The sequence below is a fragment of the Eleutherodactylus coqui genome, chromosome 11, assembly GCF_035609145.1.
Source record: "Eleutherodactylus coqui strain aEleCoq1 chromosome 11, aEleCoq1.hap1, whole genome shotgun sequence".
Classification (NCBI taxonomy): Eukaryota; Metazoa; Chordata; class Amphibia; order Anura; family Eleutherodactylidae; genus Eleutherodactylus; species Eleutherodactylus coqui.
Window position 1 is genome coordinate 7,902,843 of NC_089847.1, and position 19,733 is coordinate 7,922,575.

General features: G+C 49.9%; 1 protein-coding gene across 3 annotated transcripts in view; it reads right to left on the minus strand.

The window, feature by feature from the left end:
* The window catches only part of N4BP1 (NEDD4 binding protein 1), a 36,516-nt gene continuing 16,783 nt past the window's right edge, over nt 1–19,733 (minus strand). The window contains exons 5-9 of one of the 3 annotated variants that reach the window (XR_010787219.1): nt 17,756–17,852; nt 9,032–9,139; nt 7,393–7,503; nt 643–4,260; nt 1–581 (exon numbers count right to left, since the gene is read on the minus strand). Coding sequence is in view for 2 of the 3 variants with exons in the window: in XM_066584041.1 (XP_066440138.1) it covers nt 3,921–4,260; nt 7,393–7,503; nt 9,032–9,139; nt 17,756–17,852 (656 nt within the window). In the remaining variant the exon portion in view is untranslated. Of the gene's footprint in view, nt 4,261–7,128; nt 7,269–7,392; nt 7,504–9,031; nt 9,140–17,755; nt 17,853–19,733 lie in introns of those variants that run through there. The other 2 variants (XM_066584041.1, XM_066584042.1) reach the window with 2 other exon arrangements.

The window sequence follows — 19,733 nt, forward strand, 5'->3', positions numbered from 1 at the left end:
TATTTTAAAACACCCGAAACATTTACAAAACCTGAACACAGAACAGTCGGAGATCCTCCGCGGACGCGAACCTCGCTACGTACAAGAAAGGGTGAGATGGAATAAGGCGGCCTGTGGGGTAGATTGACATGCGGCAGGTTTGTCGCAGAATGCCATGCAGCCGCTGCACAAACAATCCCACATAGGTGTGCGGGGAACAGACCTGCCGCCTGCGAGGGTACCTTCACGGACAGCGCTGAAGGAAACCGCCAACGCAGTTTTTTTATGTCGTTTTTTTGACCCAAAGAAGCCAAAAGAGGATCCGGTGGGGCAGAGGGGTGCAGGTCCTCCCTTTACACCTCCCCTCACTGGTGGAAGAGGATCCGGCGGGACGGAGGGGTGCAGGTCCTCCCTTTACACCTCCCCTCACTGGTGGAAGAGGATCCGGCGGGACGAAGGGGTGCAGGTCCTCCCTTTACACCTCCCACACTGGTGGAAGAGGATCCGGGAGGGCGGAGGGGTGCAGGTCCTCCCTTTACACCTCCCCACACTGGTGGAAGAGGATCTGGTGGGGCAGAGGGGTGCAGGTCCTCCCTTTACACCTCCCACACTGGTGGAAGAGGATCCGGCCGGAGCGTAGGGGTGCAGGCCCTCCCTTTACACCTCCCCTCACTGGTTGAAGAGGATCTGGCGGGACGGAGGGGTGCAGGTCCTCCCTTTACACCTCCCCACACTGGTGGAAGAGGATCCGGCGGAGCGTTGGGGTACAGGCCCTCCCTTTACACCTCCACTCACTGGTGGAAGAGAATCTGGCGAGGTGGAGGGGTGCAGGTCCTCCCTTTACACCTCCTCTCACTGGTGGAGACATTTCTGTTTGGCCACCCTCAGGCGGTTCTACACTAGCGCATTTATGCATCCGTAATCCGGATAAGTGTCCCAGTCCGGCCCAACCAGCCAGCATCATAGACACCCATGAAGGTCTCGGGTCAGGATGTCCGCTGGCAGGCCGGGACCCTCGCCCGTATTATGGGGGCATACACCCGCCCGTCATCCGCTCGTGCAGAACCAGACAGACAAGGAATAACTCTCAGCAATAAACCTGAACCTTCTCTCCGTTGTGCACATCTTCCCGTTCTGTGACTGCAGTCGGCCTTGTACATGACGGATGGCTGCATGGCTACATACATGTATACCGGTCTGAACACGCCGCCGCTGCTCACTGCTACATTTACTAGTATATTACATTTTTTAGAGCGGAGGAGATGTCGGTTCTTTATGAAGACGTAAAATATATAACAGCCATGTAAGCCTGTGGATGTAGCCATGACCCCCAGCAATGAGACCTCCATGCTTTACACTGCCGGCTGCAACCAGAGAAGGGGTTACAATAAAATCAAGGTTTATCTTGTCATAGGCTGTGAGGAGCCGTCGTTAGAATACAGAAAACATAAAACAGAACGCGGTTCAATTATCTAAAATAAATATTTACCCGGGTGTAATAACGCCTTATTATTATAGGTCAGCGCAGCCCATTATATACACTCAGAATTACAAACTCAAGGGCCATTTTAAATAGTAACAAACGAGCCGGCGATCCGCCGACCAACGAGGTGATTGTATTTTTATATATGTGGCACCAAAAATCATCATCTTTGGCCGCTCATCACCCGGACGGGCTGCCGAAAACAATGAACGTGTATGGGGGATAAAATCAGATTACGGATCGTTCGTCCCGCCATACAGTCGGCCTGTGCGAAGGCCCTTTATACAAGTGCAGCTATCGCCACTAGGTGCTCGCCTCGCTGCAACTCAGTCGCGCACAAAGCGCCTAACCAAGATTTAAAAAAAATACAAGTAAAACAATAACGCGGCGTCCGTGATCTGGAAGGGAGAAGCCGCTCCCCGTCACCCCAGACCCGGTCTGTCCATTTCTTAGGATCCTCGCAGACGATAGCAGGAACCTTTCTCACTGAGCTCCAGCTATTGCTGAATATGGTCAACATACAGCCGAGCGTCAAATGCCAACGCCAATGTCTGTAGAGTGAAATTAAGTGTATAAACCGCGCTCTACCCTCCGAACCGCGGGCAGTCGAAATAAAAAGGATAACGAACCCGACTGCTAACTGGCAACTACTACGCCTCCTCTAGTGACTACGGACGCCCTAAACTACCTGCTAGGGGAGCTCCCAAACAGCAACTGAAAAACAAAGGTTACATCAGTGGGTGTTATTGGTGCAAGAACTAAACCCGGGAGCGGCTGCAGTATGAATTCAGCTCCGCAGGTAGGCTCTTCTCACATCGGCACCTCTGGTGGGGATCTGGCACAAAATTCCAGACAGAATCCAAGCAGACCCGTAACGATCCATGTGGTCCGTTTGGTTCTGTCATGAAACAGAAATGTTCCGCCAGGGATTCCGTTTTTCTACATTCAGTAGGAAAATGGAGTCTCTGGCGCAGATGTGATCAGCGCTTCACCTGCTGCGCTGAAGAGGACCCTGCAGAATAAGGTACTTTCCTACCGGCTGATTCTCGGTGCAACGGAACAAAAACATCAATCAGCGCTCGTTAACTTTACTTTTTACACAAGCCGAGAATTACTGCTATCAACGTTCGTTCAACCCCCCACCCCTGGGCCGGCAGTACTGATTCCTGGTCACAAGAGATGCACAATGCGAGGACGATCATCAAGCATCTTTATGCTCGTTAAAAATGTCAACAATCAAGCAACAAGCATTTGCTCGCCCGTTGGCTGATCGCTGTGTCTTTTACACGGCCCGATGATCGGATGAATGAACGTTCATGCCCGATAATCAGGCCCTCTAAAAGTATCTTAAAGGGGTCGTCTAGGACTTTTACTACTGAGCCATCAATAGGGGGGGGATAGGTATTCCACCACTCAGGATCCCCGACGATTGGTTGATTCTGCAGGAACAGCTCTCATTGAATCCAGTGGGAGCAGTACAAAACCAACAATGCACTATAGACAGCGCTATCTGCTTCTAGCATGGATAGTGGGCCTTGTGATCAGCGGGGATCCTAGGCGGACCCCCAGCAATCAACTAGTGATGACCGATCCTGAGGATAGCTCATCAATAGTAAAAGTTCCAAGCAAGCACTTTAAGATACTTTTTACCGGATTATCAGGAATGAACGTTTGTCTGAACATTCATTCGCCTGATCATCAGGGTTTGTAAAAGCCACATTGAACAGCCATGAACTGGTCATCACCATAAACTAAGTTGCGGTGCTCATAGGACGGGTCTCGAGGAGTCTGGGGATGTAGATTTTATCCTCTCTTGGCTCCGTGTTCCCAAACTGATCACCCGTGCAAGTCGAGACACGGACAGCGCAGAGAACGGATTTCTGCAGGCTGTTCGTGCGCATGTACATTGTTCTCTATTGGTGTGCAGACAGCCTGCAGAGAGTCCATTTAGCTGTCCATGCACAGACTTCCATGGGTGGTGGAAGAGGGGGGGCTGGGTAAGTATACAAACACCCCCAGACTCCTCATGACTGTCCTATCAGCAATATAACTTAGTCCATGGTGATGACAGGGTCCCTTTAACACATTGTTCTGGCATCATGGATTAGGAGCGAGCAGCTGGATTCCCTACAGTGGTCGCTGGACACACTACGACCCCCCAGCCCCGGGTCAGGGGGTCTCTAAACCAGCTGCACTTATCTCCACTGGTTTAATGCTTCATCGATACTTTAGTTTTTCTATAGAACTTTACATTGAAGTTTCCTTTCCCCTGAAATCCCGCGGATCTGACGGCAGATGAAGGTTCTTGTCCGCGGACAACCTCATCGTCCCATCACAAAGACCGGGAGCGACAGACATCTGGCAGAAAATAAAAATTCCACCGGTGGCAGAAAAAAAAATTAAGCGACGAGCTCAATAAAACAACTTCGCCAGGATGAGGAGCGGGAGGTGGTGGCGATCAGTCGAGGATCATGGCAGACAGCGCGTTGAGATCCCGCATGTAAGGGTGTGCGGACAAGACCTGCTCGATCTTCTCCTTCTGTTGGGACTCGGGGAATATTTTTAAGAGGGCGTCTTTTAGTGATACGGTCTCCTGATAAGTCCTCTGCGGGGGGACGATGGCCTGCGGCCGCAGGATCTTCTGGATGGCCGCACTGAATACGGGTTTTTTGTCTATGGGCAGGAAAGCCCTTGGATGTGAGTGATCAGTGCCGACGGGGAAGATCCCAGAAAGTGAAGTGTCCTGGCTAGGAAAAAACACTCCGCTGTCCGACGGATGAGGGGTGAGAGGATGGTCTCTGAGGAAAGGAGAAAGAACAAACACACAGCGTCAGTAAGCAGATAGAAGGAAACAGTGCGCCGTTCTCACACCCCCCCCCCCCCAGATTCTGCCTTGGGACACCAAGGACTGTATGAAAACTTTTTGTTTACTTTATGTTTTATTCCCACTAGGCGGCACGAACTGCTGATCGCTTCCATAATACACTGCAATACTTCTGTATTCCCAAGCCCGCTCCATTTCCTCCCTGAAACTGCATTTACCTTATGTGGTCGGTAAAGGGTTAAAAGGAGTATTCCCATCAGACATATTTCTAGGCTATATGATCACTTTATGATCTGAGGGACGACCTCTGGGAAACTCACCAAGCCCGAGCATGAAGGAGCTGCGGTGCCGATTTAGCAATGTGTCCCCTTAACCAGGACTGCACTTCCTTTACAAGATGGGAAGACCCCTTTAACCCCTTGAGTGGCACGCCCGGAAAATTTCCGGGACGAGCTCCACTGCTCATAGCGTCATAGCCCGGAAGATTTCCGGGCTATGTATCACTATGGGAGCTGCAGAGCACAATGCCACAAGCTGTGACAGTGTGCTCTGCCTGCACAGTCCCACAGAGAACAAAGCAAGGGCTTAGAAAAACCAGCAGAAGATATTGCCGATATGGCGGCAATCTCCTGCTTTGTTTACAGGTTGCCATAGAGACCATCGGCTTGTCAGAAGCAAGCCGATGGTCTCTGTGGCAGGGAGAGCTTGGTGCTTGGCTGTCAGAGGACAGCTAGGTACCTGCTCTTACAGCAGAGATCAGAGAAAACCTCCGATCTCTGCTGTGTTAACCCTTTACATGCTGCAGTCTATGTGACTGCAGCATGTAAAGGGCTGTCACTGCAGCATGTAAAGGGCTGTCACCATCGGACCCCGGAATGTGATCAGGGGGTCCTGATGAGTCCCTGTGGAAGTCCCCTAAAGGAACAAAAAAAAAAAAAGGTAAAAAATTACAAAAAAAAAAATTATAAAAAACACTTGTCTCCCTTTACTTTGTAAAAAATCAAAAATACAATCACACATGTGGTATCCGTGTGCATCGTAATGACCCAGAGAAGGAAGTTAATGCATTATTTAACCCCTTAATGACATGGCCCTTTTTTTCTTTTTTCCCCATTTCTTTTTTTCCTCCCCCCTGTTTAAAAAAAATCACAATTTGTCCCGCAAAAAACAAGCCCTTACATGGCCATGTCAATGGAAAAATGAAAAAGTTATGGCTCTTGAGACGCAACTGCAAAATTAGTTGAAATTCAATGATTAGACCATTTTAAAAAACCTGCCCTGGTGGGCACGACAGGGTGGTAGGAAACCCGCCACTCAGGGGGTTAAAGGGGTTGTACTGCAACTATTACTTATACCCTTTTCCTTGCGATAAGGGATAAACTAGCTGATTATTGGGGGTCTCACTGCTGAGACCCTCACCGATCTCAAGTACAGGAGTCCTGTGTCCCGCTCTAAGGTCGCCTCTCCCCCTGCAGTGATGTCGCTGTGAATGTAGTGCTGGCAGAGCATGCGCAGTCAGCGCTCCATTCATTTCAATGCGGCTGACAGATATCAGGGCGGGTGCCATTCGGGTATTTCCGCAGTCCCATTGAAAGTGATTGCCGCGTCAGCGTGCTAGTGTGACCAGCACTCCATGCATTCTCCTCCCTACTGCAGGGAGGACGAGGGACTCCCATTTTCAGGTGAGGCCCCCACCGATCAGCACGTTATCCCCTTGTATTAGGACAGATGAGTCCTAGTCTGCGGTCCGTACAAGAATGCCGCTGCCAAAGTCTAGATATTTCTAGATTTTGCTCTTCTTAAAAGTAAAGAAAGTTGTTTTTTTTCTAAAAATCTGCTTTTTGGCCGCCTATTCTGGAGACACGAGACTTTTACTTTGTCCTGGATGGGGGTGTGCGAGGGGTCTTTTCTGTGGAGGGGGGGGGGCTGTAGTTTATTGATACCGTTGTGAATTTCTTTTTGATCATCTTTTTTGGGATCAAAATAAAAAAAACGCAATTCCGGCATTATGTGCCCCCCCCCCAGAGTTTACCATGCAGGATAAATAGTGCAATATTGCAATAGTTCAGGCTTTTATGAACAAAGCGAAACCAAAATATGCAGTTTTGTTTTTATTGTTAAGATAATTTATAGGAAAAGGGTTTTGTCTTTTTAACTTTTAACATTTTTTTTTTTTTTACCCTCTCAATCTTTTATTAGCACCTTTTTCTACATTTTTGTTTAGTCCCTGTAAGGGAACTTGTGATCCCTTGATTGCTTGTACTGTATACTGCAATACTTCAGTACTGCGGCATGTGGTCATTTTCAATGCTGTCTATTCAAGGAGTTCTCCAAAGGTAACTTGCTGATTGGTAGGAATCCCACTGCTGAAACCCCCACAAAGAACGAGACCCCCATGTCCTCCGTCATCCTTGCGGTGTCACTGCACCCCCACGTGCATTCGCGCTCAATTCACTTCCAGTTGGACTGCAGAGATACTCGAGCGGCTATTCTGTCAGCCCATTTAAATAAAGGAAGTGTTGAATGAGCACGAGGCCAGCGCTCCATTCACAGTCGCTGCAGGAGGTGAAGTGACCCCCGAAGTGACAGGAGACCCCCAGCAATCTAAAAGTTATCCTCTGGATAGGGAAAAACTTGCAGCCTGTAGCACTGAGTATGGAGCGATCACATGATGGGTTGGTCATGACGTATGTTTACGGGATGTGGTTAGGAAGGGGTTACACCTAAATCCTCTGTGACAAAGTATGTCCGCTTGCTATATGTCCCTAAATCCCCTGTAACAGGAGTCACTGGATCCAAAAACGTGGAGCTGACCCAAGAGTACAAAACAGAGCCCAAACTAAGAAGTGGTTGACATGTACTGCCGTTTATTACTGTAAATGAGACACACGGACATATAGAAGAGGCAGCGGCGCTCCGCTGGTCCGAGCGGGACGGCCCCGGGGTCATCGGTAATTATACGCTCTACGCCTGCGTTTCCTGCTAAAGAAACAAAGTATCCTCTGTATGACACGGCAGAAGGGGCAGACCTTCTGAAAGTTACCCAAAGTTCACGGTTTTACTGCTATAAATGGAGAGCAAAGAAAAGCCGAAGACGCGACCTCACCTGTGCAGAACGGGCCGCGTGCTGAGGAAGTCCTCCAGGTTTGGGCCGTGGCGTCCCAACGGGTCGTCTGGGATCATGAAGATGTCACCAGCAAAAGTGAACTGTAGTAATCTGAGGAGAGAGGAAAAGACCAAACTGCAAGACCCCGGAGATAAGTCACGGCATCCTTAACAGAGACGACTGATAGATTGAGCGGGGACCCCACTGTGCACACACCGTCTCACTGCTGGGACCCCCAGAGATGAAGGTTAATAGGTGGGGGTGGGGGCAAATGTTTAATTTCCCTGCAGCCCCACAACAAAAGAAATGTCCTTGCAACTAAGCAGCAGTACCTGCAAACAGCCTGCAGAGTGCGCTAGGCTTCAGAAAGACAAAAGTGGGTTGGTTCTAGTCAGTAACGAGTGGGGCATTCTACCGATAGTAGCGGTTACCACCAAAGTATTGCTTTCAGTTCTCAATAGATCAGAGCCCCCTATACAAACACTGATCGGCCCCTTTATCAGAGCCCCCTATACAAACACTGATCGGCCCCTTTATCAGACCCCCCCTATACAAACACTGATCGGCCCCTTTATCAGACCCCCCCTATACAAACACTGATCGGCTCCTTTATCAGACCCCCATCTAATAGCCATGGGACCCTTATAACTTTCAGAATCGCAGCAATTTGTTGTATAGCCTCAACTGAGTGATGACATCGTTCTGCAGGAATACTGGCCCCCGCGGACAGGAAGTTTCTTGTAGTCACTGCAGATTAGATGGCGGTGCCGACATGTTCTGACCGGCTGACAGGAAGGGGTCAGCAATTCATGCTGCTTGTGCCAAATTCTGACCTCCCATCAGCAACAGAAGTCTGGATCCATCTGACAGGTGATGTTTTTCCGCTGCTCAGATGAAATTCCAGTGAGGAAGAGCACAAAAATTGTGCTTTTCTTAGTAATTGCGCTGAAACTGGTCGTCGCTGTTATATCCCATCCGTGCGGAGGAACGGCGAGTTCTGCGTTCGCACACGTTAGTTGGAGCGCCAGCGTTGTATTCAGCTGACTGTGCAGCCTGTTGGTCAGAACGATTCCTGACATCCTCCTCCGACCCCTTTCAGTGATTAGCTGTTTCCGTCCTCAGGATTCCCTTTCTCTGGATGGTTCCCTCGACCGCGCCATTCTCTGTATACTCTCCACACCGTTACATGATAAAAGCCCCCGCAGTTGGCAGTGAGCCCCCCGCTAGTCCCGCACTGATGACCGGCCTCGCTGGAAGTCGCTCCGATCGCTGGATTTTCCATCTAATGTGGATTCACACTGAAACTGATCCACAGAAAACTTGTCACGTGATTTTATGCCGCACTCCGGGGTCACAGGGAGAATTACCATACAGGGGGCGCCAATCATGAGGGGGCCGGGGGATCTAATAAAGGGGTCACTCAGTATATGTATGTAGACATGCTTTCTGCTGAGTATTATTACACCTCTTATAAGACGGCGATCGTCTGAAGCCCCCGTACTCCTCGCTGAGCGCCAATTGTTAGGGGGGTGGGGGCTCTGATAAAGGGGTCACTCAGCGTGTGGTCACAGAGTCGTCAGGAGGAACGGTCCTTTATTTCCCCGCTGTAAAGCGCTACCGATACAAAACGAGGACTGACCTGTCTTTGATGATCTGGGTCCACGCAGGCGTCTCCACAACAAACTCCCGCAGATTGTCATTGGTCACTATGATTCCTTCCGTCTTCTCTGCCAAGTGCAAAAGGAACCTGCAGAAAAGGAAAAGGTGTTTAAGTGAAGCCGAGCGTTAGACGACATCTCAGAGAGCCCGGGGGTCCGCAGGAGCTTCCAGGGGGGCTAGATTAGACCGAAGAATAGAATGCAGCCAAACTTATCACACTCCCCCCCCCCCCCAATTACATATCAGGTTTACCAAATCTACAGATTTTCAGCTGTTTATAAAAAATAAAAAAAACAAATAATTAAAGAACAATTTAACTATCACAACTGATAACGAGCGGTTTCACACAAAATGTCCCTTTTACTGACTGCTGCAGTCTGAGAACTATCCCCCCTCTATGACCGACGTCTTCAGTACTTCGTGGAGCTCCTTGTGCTGCAGACGTGATGTAGACCCAGACGGCGCTCCTGAGGAGTCTTACCCCGGCCCTTATGGACAACGGCCTCCAGGTCTCAGATATTCCTTGCCCTGTGCGCTGCAGCCGCCTTCTTCACTTCTGACCAAAGATTTTCTAAGAGGTACAAATCAGGTGATTCACGGACCCCCTGGAATCCTCCAGGACTACTTCTGCTCCAAGCCTTGGTGGGCTGTGAGGTCTCCTTGGGATCGTTGTCCCATTGGAAGGTCTTATGACGCCCAATCTTCATCTTCCTCCCATGTTTTTTCCTGGGATTTCCTGATACTTGATGGAAGCCATCTTCCCCGCCCCCCCGCTGCAGGTTTCCAGCCCCCCCGCTGCAGGTTTCCAGCCCCGACCATCAGCGAGCCGCTGCCATGCTGCACTGTAGGCGGGGGGTCTCCTCAGCGTCGGCTTCCTTCTTCCTCCTCCAGACCACCACTGTTCCAGAGGCCTGAAAAGTTGTAGTTTTCTTTCCCGCTCCACAGATCAGAATCCCAGAACTTCTGTGGTTCCTTATCTGGTTTGGTGCCCACTGAAGGAGACTTGTCTTGTCTTTTGGGTCAGTAGAGGCGAGGTCTTGGCGTTGAGATAAGATCTTCAGTGTACGGAGACCTCAGTGCTGCCGCCACCAGATCTCGCTGTGGGTCATTTACAGTGACTGGAGGGTTTATGACCACCTGCCTCCTCAGGAATCTGGCGGCAGCCGGAGATAGCGCCCTCTTCTTGCCACAGCCAGGCGGGGCTCCTATAATGTAGGACTTGTGAACTGCTTCTAGCTGTGTCTCTAGGAACATCCAGCGTCTTTGTATCATTTTGTATCCTTTCCTTAGTTTGTAAAAGCAGTGATCTCTTCTCCTGCCATACTTGTTAAATGCAGTATAAGGTCCCCGTCTGCAGCTCGAGCCGCTCCAGGTCAAAACACACCTGATGCAACTAATGAAGCCCTTGGTTAGTTACATCAGGTGTGGTTGAGTGAGGGATTCTATTCAGGGGGTGAATAATGTTGCATTTAGATGGGCGAATTTCTTGCACGATTTGCATGCACAGAAAGCGTACGGACGGATAGCCTATTGTATTTACATGTGTGATTTTTCCTCTACAGGAGGTCCTATTTTTGGGCGATTCTGTTTAAAATCTCCCATTCTTCTGTATAGGTGGGGGAAAAAAACCAAAATGTATCCCGCTCCTTTGTACATGTGAGTTTCATGCAAGTGTGATGAGATTTTGCTTGAAAACTGCAAGTGATGCGCAGTTTTTTGTGCACTTGAAAGTGCGATATCGGTTACAGTTTTTTGGATGGATATTGCACTCGCCCGTGTAAATGCGCCCCAAGGCTGGTCTCACACGACCGGATTTGAATTGCGGATTCTGCGAACGGCGTCCGTGTCGACAATCCGCAGTTAAACGCAGAAGGAAATGTATTTTCAAATTTTCCTTCACACTTGTAGGTACAAATTGCGTATTCTGCGGGCGTGAATTCTGTGCAGACGGCCTCATCCATTGAGGCGCGTGACCCGCAGCCCATACGCTAAGCGACGGCACGGGAAATACATACAAAGAGAAACCTGTACTGCGCATGACCACCTGCGCGGCTCCACATACAATACAGGTACTTGCCGTACGCAGGGTAGCCGGCTGGACTCACAGCCGGAATCCACAGTGAGCCTCCCACATGCAGAATCTGACCTGCTTGTGAGAGCCTGGCCTAATGTTGAGACTGCCGTAGTCATTGAGGCCGCGTGCACACGGGTGGATTTGCATTGGCGCGTTTGCCGTGGGCATACGCTTCTGGACTCCGCAGCAAACACCGCCCCATACCAGGCTGTGAAATTTTATCTCTACAAGTGGAAATCAATTGCGATTTTCCGCTTGCGGAGGAGAAATCGCGGCATGCTGCGATTCTGTGTGAAGTCAATGAAAGCCGTCCGTCCTGCGGCACTTCTGCAGTGAACACTGCGGACGTGTCGTGGCATCAGTGGAATCGCCTAGTACCAGCGCCTACTGCGCATGCGCGACTGATCACCGGACGGCACATCCGCAGCACAGAAAGAAGAAGCCGGACAGATAAGCAGGGGTCACGGGCCAGGCACCAGGTCGAACTCCGCTGTGGGAACCCCGAATGCGGGGTCCAACCCGCCCGTGTGCAGGCGGCCTAAAAGTGGCATTGTGCGTTGACTACTTGTTATATTAGTTGTGCGGAGTTATTTAAATTGTTGTTTAAAGGAAAACTGTATGCTCTGACACCACCCCATCCCGCTTCCCATCCCCATTCCCTCAGACTCTCCCAACCCTTTGCCCCCTACCCCAACTTGCTTGACGGGTCAAGTACATATGAAGGCAGGGCAGCGTCTCTGGGGGAAACATCATGGCTAGCTTAAAAATCTGTACCTACAACGCCAAGGGGCTGAACATACCATCCAAAAGAGGTCAAATCCTATTCCACATGCAGAGGAAAGGAATTAAAGTCCTTCTGCTCCAGGAGACGCACTTCAAAGCGGGTGAGATCCCGACATGCTCCACTAAAAGGTTCCCTGCTTGGTACCACAGCCCCGACCCCAATCGCAAAGCAGGTGGTGTCTCTATCGCCTTCCATAATTCTTTACAAGTTCAGCCCCTTGGCGTACTACGTGACCCAGAGGGCCGCTTCCTGTTTATTAAAGCAGAGGTGTTAGGTAAAATAATCTCTTTTGCCAATGTTTATTTCCCAAATCAGGGACAGACATCCTTTGGACTGACCACATTGGAGAAGCTAGCAAGGTTCGCAGAGGGCTCAACCATTATACTGGGAGGAGACTTCAACCTCGCATTCAACCCAGAACATGATACTTCCTCAGGTAAGTCCTCTGTTTCACGGGCCGCCACACGCGCCCTTCTCAAGGAATTGGGAGGGATGCGTCTGGTTGACTTATGGAGGGTCATGCATCCAGGGGAAAGGGACTACACATACCACTCATCTGCACACAACAGCTATAGCAGATTAGACTATGTGTGGGTCTCTCACTCGTTGTTGGACACCCAGCCGTCCAGCTCCATAGGACCCCTGATATGGTCTGACCACACACCAGTATACGCAGAATTTGCAGACACGCAAGGAGACACAAGACAAAAAAATTGGAGGTTAAATGATAATCTTCTAAAGGATCCCCTGTGTATACAAGAAATTAAAACCACCATAGCAAACTACATAATAGACCACCAGGACGATGAAACCCGGGCCCCGGTGAAATGGGAAGCGCTCAAATGCGTTGAGAGGCACATTAATTTCGCATGGGGCAAGACTTAAAAAAGAGAGAGCGCGTGAGCTGGGAGACTTATTGGCAAACCTCCAGAAGCAAGAATTAGCAAATAAAAGAGCGCCAAATAGCGGGTTGCAGGCAGAGATATCGTCTCTACGGCAACGAATCAGGGTAATCCTAGACCAGAAAGCTTTAGCCTATAGAGATAGGATGCGAGGAATCGACTTCGAACACGGGGACAAATGCGGTAGTAAGTTAGCGCAATCCCTACACCCACGAATGCCTCAGACATTCGTTGCAAAACTTCAAAAAGCCAGAGGGGACTTAGCTTTCTCAACAAGGGATATACTTGACGAATTCCACAGCTACTATGACGGACTTTACAATATAGAAAAGGACCAGAAACTAAACGAGACCAACAATAGGGAAGAAGAGGAATACCTAAAAGAATTCGGACCAGGCCCATTAGAGGAGGAAATAGCAGAAAATCTAGATCAGGACTTTACTCAGGAAGAAGTCTTAGAATGCATTGGTGAGTTAAAAATAGCGAAGAGCCCAGGCCCAGACGGCTACTCGGCACGTTTCTACAAACAGTTCAAAGACGAACTATCCCCCCTCCTAGTACAAACATTTAACGAGGTGTCCAGGGAAAATCCCTCCCCCCCCCAAGCCCTTCAAGCGCATATAGCGGTAGTCCCAAAACCGGGTAAGGATCCAATGCACTGTTCCAATTTCAGGCCAATATCGCTGATAAACATCGACGTCAAAATGTTCGCTAAGCTGATTGCTAATAGGCTTGGCAAGCATATACCGGGCCTGATTCACAAAGAACAAGTGGGCTTTGTCCCTGGTAGAGAAGCCAGGGACAACACCATTAAATCTATGTCCCTGATCAACTTGGCTAGAGCACAAAATAAACCACTGTGTCTGCTTTCGGTAGACGCAGAAAAGGCCTTTGACAGGGTCAGATGGAGATACCTGGAGGGGACTCTACGACAAGTAGGCCTCAGGCAGAGGACAAGAGAATGAATCATGGCTCTGTACAACGGCCCCTCAGCCAAGATCAAAATAAATGGAGCCCTTTCAGAACCTATAATGATCCATAATGGCACTAGACAAGGCTGCCCGCTGTCGCCTTTGCTATATATCTTGTCAATGGAGTCATTAGCTAATGCCATTCGAAGTAATACATCAATTAGAGGCATACATGATGGTACCTCTGAACATAAAATGGCATTGTTTGCGGACGACCTCCTTCTGTTCGTGTCAAACCCCAGAATAGGCCTCCCGGTATTGATGAATGAATTCGCAAAGTACGGGCGGATAAGCAATTTCAAAGTAAATTTACAAAAGTCAGAGATATTAAATGTAACGATCCCCCAGAGAGAAGCCCTGGATCTAGAGGAGACTTTCCCGTTTAAGTGGAAACCCACATCTATAAAATACCTCGGAGTCCAACTCCGCGCAAACCCGGACCAGATCTTTGATTTAAACTTCCAACCCTTCCTTGCCAAATTTAAAGGGGACCTAGAAAAGTGGAGCCCACTCTACATATCCTGGACAGGTAGAATAAATGCCGTAAAAATGGACACCCTACCAAAATTCCTTTACCTGTGTCAGACACTACCTATCCACCTCAATAGGCGATTCCTGCTTGACCTGCGCGCGGTAATAACCAACTTTGTCTGGAGGGGTCGTAGACCCCGGCTTAGATATGCGCTTCTCACACGCCCCAAGGATCAGGGAGGACTGGGACTCCCAGATTTCACCCTGTATTATAGGGCGCGCCTGAGCAACTGTGTGCTATCACTCCTGAGAGACAAGAATGCAAAGTTATGGGTAGAATTAGAACACAACATTGCATCTACGGCGGTTCAGGGGGCCCCATGGATTCCGGGACAATATGTGAAGGAGATAACTTCCCTTTCACCGCAAGTAAGGGAAGTGCTCAGCGTCTGGGGCACATTTGCGCAGAAATTGGGTTTGATCTCTGTCCCGGGACCATTGACCCCACTGACAGCCAACCTCCAGTTCCAGGCTTTTGGAGCAGGGGGTCCGGTCCTGTCCCTACCTAACACCCCGATACCACGAGTGAGAGACGTAATCACACAGTCAGGAGTGAAACCCCTGAGAGACTTTTATGGAGAAACCAGACCCCCACCAGGGGCATGGTTGAAATACTTCCAGGTGAGGGGGTATGTGGAGTCCCTGACGCCCAGGGGAAGTGGCAGCATACCGCTAACCCAGTTTGAAACTGCATGCATGACATCATCATCTGTGGACCACGGGATCTCGCTGATATACAGAATGTTGGTGGCCCGTGGGACAGAGGACGACCCACCCAGCTACGTGGCACAATGGGAAAGGGAAATGGGAGTAACGTTCACCAGTATAGACTGGAAGAGGGCCTACCTTATGTGTCATAAGAGTACCAAATTCGGCAGAATACAGGAGCAAAATTTCAAAATTTTATCACGATGGTACAGGACACCGTCGAAACTGCACCAAATCGACGTACAAGTTCCTGATACATGTTGGAGATGCCAGAATAGCATAGGAACTATGCTGCATATCTGGTGGGAATGCCTACTAGTAGCTGAACTATGGAAAAGTGTAGAGCTCCTCTACAATAACATGACCAGGTCGACGGTGTCCTTTACACCAAAAATGGCCCTACTGCTAATGCTCCCGGGGTCCATGGCAAAGATCAAAACCGAACTCCTGAGATTGGCCATCCTAGCGGTCAGGATGTCTGTCCCGGGCTTATGGCGTTCCACGGTCCCACCCACAAAGGTTATATGGACAGAAAAATTTAACACTCTTATGAGATACGAAATGGAGGGAGCAGAGGAGGAAAAAGACCGCAAAAGGTCCTATGATCTGTGGAGCCCGTGGATTGCCATGAGAGCATCTAAACCTTTTGAAAACTGGTTATATACAGGTACTTTGGACCCTTAGGGACCCCAGAGAGCCTAATAAGCCTACAAGCAAGAACTACACCCCCCCCCCCGACCCCTTACCCCAGCATCCCCCCTCCCCTACCTGCCACCCCTCTAGTCAGACATGTGCCGTGTATTAACGCATCATAAAGTTGTTGTGTTTTAATTTATTTTATTTTTTTTTAGTTTTTTTTCTTTTCCTTTCTCAATTTATTATCTTTTAGTTTTTTGTTCTACAAAATAAATGTATGTATTCTGCAGGGAAAACCAACGATTTATGACGCGAGAGAATCAGCGTGGCTATGTTTAGATAAAAGGGTAACTGCAGATCAGTATGATGTACTACTGTTTAATGTTTATCGAAAAAGTTCAATAAAAAATGATTGAAATAAATTGTTGTTTAATTGTTTTTTGCAAACAGATAAAACTTAGTAAATTTGGCAGCTCTTCCCATTTTGTACGGGGGGTTGAATTACTTCGATGTCCGCTGTATACAGACCTAAGGGACTTTTATTCTAGGTGGATTTTCCAGTCCATGCAATAAGTGAAGGATATCCTACATACTCTGCTGCTGAGGTATGCCGGTGTAACGTGCCCGAGCGGCCGACCCCTTACACCCCATCAGACCAGAGTCGTGTCACGTCCAGTAAAGCAGCCCCACCGCCCCGTGATTGCCAACTGCCGGCCGGATCCATTTATTCAGCAGCCTGGATTACAGCGCTGATGCGGGCCAAAGTAAAAGGGAACCGCACAGAGCGCGGTGCGAGGGACGGAAGGCAAACCCGCAGCGCTATAATAAAGTCACAGATAAGATCCCTCTGATCCGGACGGTAAGATTCTAGATTTTGCAAGACCTGAATAAAACGATTGTATTTTATAACTGTCTGATAATCCGGCATCCATCGGGTCGTATGCATGCCTCTGCCAACCTGTGCATACTGCACTGGCAGAGCCCACCACAGAGCAGCCGCCCCCGCCCCCTTCCCCGCTACCTGATTTTTAATACACTGTAAATTACTGCTTAACCATATGGCTTTAAATTAAAGGGGATGTCCGAGACCCATGTGTGGTATTCATTCAACCATTGCTGTAATCACTAACATGTTAGTAATCAATTTAAAGGGATTGTCGGAATTATAAATTATTGATGGTCCGACCTCAGGATAGGTCATAAATAGTAGATCAGCGGTGGATTGTCACCTGGAACCCTGCGGATAAGCTGTTCGCTGGGCTGATGTACTTGCACACGGATGTGATTTCTGGAGGAAGGGGACAGCTCTGTTCCCACTGCAGTGGCCAGGCTTGGTATTGCAAACAAAGTTCTCATTTATTTTAATGCCTGTAATACCAAGCCTGGACACTGCAGTGAGAACGGAGCTGTCCATTTCCTGCAGACATCAGCTCGGTGCACAAGTGAACTAGTCTTAAGAGCAGCTGATCAACAGGGGTCCCAGGCAATGGACCCCATCGATCTTCCATTGGTGGCCCAATCTGAGAACAGACCATCAATATTTTATAACTGAAGGAAGGACCTAGTGTGGTTGGCTGCACACATCAGACTACACCCACATGTGTACTACTCATAGGCCAGTGCTCTAGCTCCAACCTCCTTCCCAGGTAAAAGTTTGCCAGCTAGTCCCTGCCCTGGATGATCACGTCCACCGACGTCGCGTGCACCGAATGTCCACCGACGTCGCGTGCACCGAATGTCCACCGACGTCGCGTGCACCGAATGTCCACCGACGTCGCGCACGCTCCGCGAGCCATAACAGTTCAGTGCGTACACAAACCTCAGCAGCTTCATCACTGGCGACGAACTGCGCCAATGTCCTGTCCATGCCACCACATAGTTAACTGTCAGTGATGCAGCTGCGGATGTACGCATACACAGCAAGACGTGATGACCCTCGTGTACATGACGTCCGTGGAAGTCAGATACGTTTGACAGCAAGGACCATCCAGCGGATTGGTAAGTAGATTACAGCAGAATACCCCATACGGGACTCAGACAACCCCTTTAAGGCGCGAGCCCCACAACCCAACCCCCCCTCATCGGGAACACTACATACCTGTCATCATGTGCTGCAATCCGAGATCCCAAGACGGTCCTGGAAGGAGTGAAGGATAAGATGCCCAGTTCTTCCAGCTGCTGGAGGAAATGCTGCTCTGTATGAAGGAAGACAAGACGATGTGTTAGACTGGAGGCCACGTAGAAGGACCCGCGCCCCCACTACACCCCGCTGCTGAGCCCCGCTATCACCATCTCAGGTCATCCCCAGGATACGCCATAACAGTCTGATAGGATGTGGTGCCCACGCCTAGATAGGAGGGTGACCACCCGTAGCGGGTGGGACTTATGGAAAGCACCAAGAGGGCGGTCTTATGCCATTCCGTAACTCCCACAGAAGTGAACGGGTGTTATAGAAATAGCGCAGTGAGCAGCGTTGTTTCCGTAATTTGGGAGGGTGCATTGGTCTCCGATCCCGGAATAGGTGCGGGTCCTAAATGGAAATACCCTGCAGTACTGTACAGTGACTGCTGACAGTACCCACAGTAACCTGCAGGGGGATTGACTCAAGAGCCCAACAGCGCCCCCTGCTGCAAGACTAAGACCCCGGGCGACATTACCCAAAAGCCAAGATACTCATGTTCAGAAGTGTTGCTTACAGTCGGCGGAGAAGCATCTGTGGGGGCTTTAGAAATGTGGCACCAAATAAAAACCATCATGGTGAGCCGCCCGTATAGCAGTCATGTCCGGCCGTATTCTCATACCGCCATCGCCTGAACCACAAGCACTCGTGTCAGCATTACATATTACATATCTGCTATGTGCCGGCTTCACTTCACCCTCAACCAATGAGAATACAGGCTGACCGCTGATGTGAATTCCCCAAGTGCCAGTGGAGCCCAGGAACATGTATACAAAATACACGGATGTGACAAAAGTCATGGGATAGCAATATGTAGAGGACAGAAGGCTTGGAAGCGCCAACAGTTGTGAGGTTTAACGCTGCCCAGCGTGCTCATGGCAAGACGACGTGAATTACTGGAGTTGGAACGAGGCACGATGGCGAATACTGGACAGATGGGACACTCCGAAATTGTGAGGGCTTTTACCATTTCACGATGCAGTGTCCCGTGTGTACCGGTAATATGTCATGGAAGGCATTACCACCCACAGTGGGCAGCGCAGGAGGCCCGCCCGCCTACATCCCGCAGGTCGGCGCCCGCCTACATCCCGCAGGTCGGCGCAGCGTTCTTTACCTTTCATGGGATCTAGGAGTAGAAGACCCACCAGGGGCCTCTGTTACTACCACCACACTGGGCATAGCGCGCCACATGGGCTTGTGGGCTTACTAACTGGACCTAAGACGACTGGTAATACATGGCGAGGTCTGATGAGTCACAGTAACAAATGTTTCAGGCGGCTGGTGGGGTTCATGTGTGGCGCAGACCCCATGTAGCCACAGACCCCACTTGTCAACAAGGCGCTGTGCAGGCCGGTGCCGGCTCCATGCTGGTGTGTGGCTCTCATGGCATGGGTTGGGTACACTGGTCCACCTAGGCATGTCTGGTCAGCTTTGTAACCATTTCCAGCCCTTCATGGACTTCATCTCCCCCCACAACGATGGATGCTCCAGCGGGATAATGCTCCGTGCCGTCGGGCCCAGGGTGTCCATAACTGGTTGGAGGAACATTCTGGAGAGGTCCTATGACTGGTGCGGCGGGCATGATCCTCAGACATGAGCCTAATCCATTCACACCGCAAATCCTGCACCTACAGATACCCCTGGAGCTGTGGGGGGCATCCAAACAGCTCCACATCCTCCAGACGTCTTCTGTCCGCTTGTGGTATCAATATCTTGGAGAGCGGCTGCACTTCGCTGGGGTCCTACATGATATTTGTTCCTGTCCCAAGACTTTTGGCACATCCATCTCTCTATGTATCCATCCATCACATTCCTCCTCCGGGTAAAAGGAAGTAAAGGGAACACAGCAGCGCTGACCCCTCTGGAGGTCGTGTTCTGAGCGCTGACCCCTCTGGAG